General features: G+C 34.0%; 1 protein-coding gene across 3 annotated transcripts in view; it reads left to right on the top strand.

The window, feature by feature from the left end:
• Positions 1–5195, top strand: part of CSMD3 (CUB and Sushi multiple domains 3) — a 575335-nt gene that overhangs the window by 283658 nt on the left and 286482 nt on the right. For all 3 annotated transcript variants that reach the window (XM_057367689.1, XM_057367683.1, XM_057367675.1), the window contains one exon: positions 667–770. In XM_057367689.1, the coding sequence (XP_057223672.1) occupies positions 667–770 (104 nt within the window). The remainder of the gene's footprint in view (positions 1–666; positions 771–5195) is intronic.

Raw genomic sequence — 5195 nt, 5'->3', positions numbered from 1 at the left:
CCTTCCCTTCCCTTCCCTTCCCTTCCCTTCCCTTCCCTTCCCTTCCCTTCTTTCCCGCATTTTCTTAAAATGCATCTGAATTTTTTATCCTTCAGCAGAAATATGAATACAGCAATCTAATTTACAGGATATCAAAAATGGCCATGCTTCCGATAGTTGTATTTTACTCAAGTCAATGAAATAAGAAAATTACTTTTATCTTTCATGTCTCTTTATCCTACTTGAGCCAGATTATAGATGTCAGAAGTAAATTATATTCTTCACCTTTACTGCATTTACTCTGTGAGGTACAGTTATTTAGTTGGTATTTGAAGACAGTGGTACTGCACAAAATGCAATTAGTTATCTCGCCCTTTGAGTATATAATAATCAAAAGGTAATGCAATTACCTGAAACTGTAATAAACATGTAGCAACTACATAAATAAGTGAAATCATGGTGCTTTGAGGAGATTAGCAGAGTGATGATACCGAAAAGTTATTATAATTCATATTTCATGAACCAAACCTTCGGGGTTAATTACACTAATTTATTGTGAAATATGCTAAATTTACATGCAGCTATTAATTGGAAGATCTTTTATTTACGCTGCTTAAAAGCTTCATTTACAGACTCATCTCTCAAGTACATTTATTTATTTATAAAATATATTTACTTATTCCCTAGGTTATTCAGATAAATTTTGAAGAATTTGATCTGGAGATTGGCTATGACACACTGACAATTGGTGATGGAGGAGAAGTGGGTGATCCTAAAACGGTGCTTCAAGTGTAAGTCTTTTGCATTTACAATTTTTATGCGTTGAAGAATGTCATTAATGTGCTTTGATGAGACTAAATAATTATTTGAATCAGGTAAACCTGAACAAGAATTAACCTTACTGAGCTTATAAAATTACTGAAAGTGACAGTTTAAATACATTGTTATATGTTTGCTGTTCCAAATTCAGGAAGACATGAGCTAGACATCACAAAAGAAAAACATGCAGACATTCGTGTGTAAATGTAAATTTTAGTTGTGTTCCCTTAGTTACTGTGTTGTCAAATTAAAAGTGTATGATAACATAACAGAAAATAGATTCAKGGACAACTTATGCACAAACATTTGCAATCTCCTAGCAAGGTCAGCATGACAAAAGCATATTATAGCACGTTGACCTTAAATTCCTTATTGACTACAATAGATAACTCAGAAGGACAAATTAACATAGTGAAGGAAATTACTTCACAGAAAGGCTAGAAGGTGTTACCTAAACCACATATGCAAACCAGCATTGAGTATTGAATAAGATTTTTATCATTCACAGACATTCTTCTAGAAGGTGTGAGCCTATATATGTAGATATATGATACTTCTAACAATCATTGATTAATTTCAGAATCCATATTTCTCAAATACTTAGCTTATGKTAATAATACTAACTGCTGCCTCAAGAAGACAAATTCAGAATTTTATTACTTAGTTTGTAAAATTTTCAAGACATTGCTGTAAGTCAGTCATTCTGTTTCTTCCACAGTCACTTGAAAATATGCAGAACACTGTAATTAGACCTTACCTATAATTAATCATTTTATGTAACTCTAATTCTAGTCTGAATAAATCAATATTATGTAGGAGAAATGAATGTCACTTAAAGTACTTTGTAATATTTTTTTTTCAAATCTGACTCAATTTTATGGGGGGAAAAAAAAGATGTAATGCTTAGAAGCCATAATGTGCCTGTAAGGCACTTTGTCTGCTATTTAGAAAATATTTTTTAAAGGCAAAAATAATATTTAGCTGTTTATTTTAAATAAATGGACCTTTCAGGAAGTATCTGATGTTGTCATTTGTTCAAATTAGTTAGAAATTGAAGCACAGATAAGAATGTGATACAAGTTTAGTATGAAATATATATAATCATAAAACAAAAGAATAACAAAATGAGGATTCTTTAGAATGATATTTCCTGCAGTGTATTTATTGGAAATGTATGAAAACAAGTTTTTATATTGTAGTTTTTTTCATTATTCATAAAATTGATATCAAGAATTAGTTTCATTTGAGTACCCTAACCTTTTTTTCTGTCCTAATTTCACCTCATTAATATAAGGAATTGGGAAACTTTGAATAGAACATACATTTTTTCCCAAGAATTACTGATCTTTCTAATGAAGTTCCCTTCAGATTTATCCTTCAGAGAATAGATTATCTGATCTTCTATTTTTAATTGGTTTTATAATCATTCTATCCTTTCTCTTTTATTTTATTTTCTTTAATATCTTTATTAATTGTGTGGAGAAGTGGTTCATGTGCACCTTTAGTCAGTTTGCAGATGACACTAAGTTGGACAGGAGAGTTGATCTGCCGAAAGGTAAACAGAGAAGTGAGGCTCCCAGGTCTGTAATTCCCTAGATCTTCCTTTCTCTCCTTTTAAAAACAGGAGTGATGCTTCCCTCCTGTGAGTGACCAGGGAGTTCATGTGACTGCCATGACTTTTCAAATGATGGAGAGCGGCCTGGCAACAGCATCCGCGGGTTTCCTTAGGATTCTGGCAYGCATGTCATCATAAACTTGTGGCTTTTTAGTTTCATCAAGTGRTGTTGAACCTGCTCTTTGCTTACAGTGCAAGTGACTTCTCTCCCCCAATTCCCATGTAGAGGATCAAGGACTTGAGAGAAATGGGCAACCTGACTTCCAGTGAAGTCTGAGGCAAAGAACTCACTGAAGTACCTCAGCCTTCTCCATATCTGTGGTCACCAATTGTCCCCTCTCACTTACCGGGGGAAACACTCTCTTAGGCCATTTTTTCCTGATCAGTGTCAGAAGGATTGAATATTCCAATGTCAAGCGTTGGAAGAGGCTGCCCAGGGTGGTGGTGAAGTCACCGTCCCTGGAGGTGTTCAGATGTRTAGATGTGGTGGTTAAGGACATGCTTTAGTGGTGGACTTGGCAGTGTTGGTTTAACTGTTGTGCTAGATGATCTTAAAGATGTTTTCTAAACCTAAATATCTGATTCCAGGATTATTATCAATGAAAAGATCAGGATTTGGCCAGGTGTTTTAGGTGCAATTGCTTTAGAAAAATGCAGTCTCTTAGTGGGCTATAAATGAGTTAATTGCTCCTACTACTAAATCTGAGGAGTGGGAAAGTGCTATAACTTCTGGGTTTTAAGCAGTACCAATCATTCAATAAATATTGTTGATAATGCTGGAATTCAATTTCAGCTATTTTTAGATTTCTAAACTGTATGGAATATCCTTTCATGTGGAACAAACCTTTATTAAGTATCAATTCACAAGGTCTTATTGAAGTTTAACTAAAATATTGTTACTCAATTACAGTAATACATTGAGACAAAGTGCAGTAATATTTTAAATTTTGAGTTATGTGATAGAACAGTATGTCTGTTACCATTTTATAAAAATATTCCTGATTATATACCTTAGGCTGGGGAGAAATTATTGAATTGCACTATTAAAATTGTCACAAATATAAAGAATTTGGAGTAATTTTTTAAAATAAAATAAGTTAATTAGAATTGTCATGCATTAACATATGGTAAAACAATCTGTTCTGTTAATAGCTAGGTATATAATTTTAAAGAATTATTACTATGAAGATCCTGGAAAAGCAAATAAAAATACCTCATTAATTTTTGAGGGTTTAATATTAAGTAATATTAAATAATAAGGTATATTATTTTTGTGTACCAGTGTAATGATTATTCTGTGATAAAAGTATCAATGGTGAAGTTACTAGGATTAAAATGCATTAAAAAATTACATGGAAGGAGAAACACAATTGAGTACTGTAAAAACCATGTAATCTTCTGTGAGCCATGCAGACTTTATCGGAGATATGATGCATAGCAAATAAATCAGCTGTTGTATCATTTAATTTTTGTATTTTAAATTTTAAAATAATTACCTTTTCTCCAGAAAATGGCTAAAGAACATTGGTTTAAATATGTCTTGTTTGCATGTTAATAATGTGAAAGCATGTATATTCCTACTTATCAGAGTTAATCAGGAAACTTATCCAAGTGCTTAATCTTCTAGTTTTACTGGACACTGCTTGATAGGAAGGTTCAGAAGAAAAAACTGGAGTTAAGTGGCGTTTCAATAGAATTATGCTTCCTAAATTGATAATTGCAGTCCTGATTATTCCTATTCTACTGATGTTAATCACAGAAGTAGCTAAACTCCAAAGCCTTTTTAGTTCTTTCCATTAAGTTTCCCTGAGTGCCTATAATTCTGAGCCTATATATCCATGCACACAACAACGTGACAGTCTGCTCCAGCCTGGTGAGCCTGGCACCCAAGTGAATTTGAACCTAATGGCTGTATTTTGTTTAGGCTGTTTACAAGATGACTAATAYGAAGGCATTCTTAGTGCTTTGCTATAGAACCAAGATACCATGTGGAACAGTGTAAAGTTTTATGAGCAAGGGATAGAGAGGAAGAAGGAAAGTAAATGATGGGTTCTTGAGAATTTCATACATCAGTCACTGCACTTTTTCAGGATGTTTGGAAGGTTGCTTTCAGCAGCTTGGTCTGACAGTTGCTGCAGGTGACTTTTAATGTGATATCCATCTGGGCACTGGTTGCTGCAACAGGCATTTGGAAAATCCAGTGTACAAGATATGAAACTCAATCTTTTTGTGTGCTTGATGTGTTGGGTGTACACATGTTCARTGTCTCATGTTACAGGCTTCAGCAAATGGAGAGTGTTACAATCTTCTGAATATCCTCAAACCTGTCCTCAGTGTACTCTCTCAGGGGAAGAAGAGATGTCACTAGTATGTGCGAGGAGTAGTTCTAGAGTTGTAGAAGAAGAGGTGGAAAACACCCTGCTGAGTGTTGTAACTGTTAAGCTGTTTAATGAAAAGGGAGACATCATAATCACATACTACCATTTCTACTGCTGACAGTGTTCGCTGTTCAGCTCTTGAAAGGAAAAGTGCAGTCCCAGGAGAGGAATCTAAGTACTGGATCCAGGGTAGAGGAAGCCACATAAGCCCCCAGAAGGAGAGAAAGAATAATTCTCAACTGCAGAGTTTCATTATTATCTTAAATCACTTCCTTCATACAATGTCTTTTTTCTGGATGTTATTGCTCTGTAGCCCCTTCTGAAATGCTTTACGGGGATGCCTAAGGACTAAAAAAATAGAGTAACAAGTGATTTTATGTTCTGTTGATTTTTTTTTTTTTTTT

Source organism: Malurus melanocephalus, unplaced genomic scaffold (genome assembly GCF_030028575.1).
Source record: "Malurus melanocephalus ecotype Western Australia unplaced genomic scaffold, MMel_1.1 scaffold_3, whole genome shotgun sequence".
Taxonomy (NCBI): Eukaryota; Metazoa; Chordata; class Aves; order Passeriformes; family Maluridae; genus Malurus; species Malurus melanocephalus.
The sequence above is the reverse complement of the archived record's forward strand: the minus strand, read 5'-3'. Positions and strand labels throughout refer to the sequence as shown.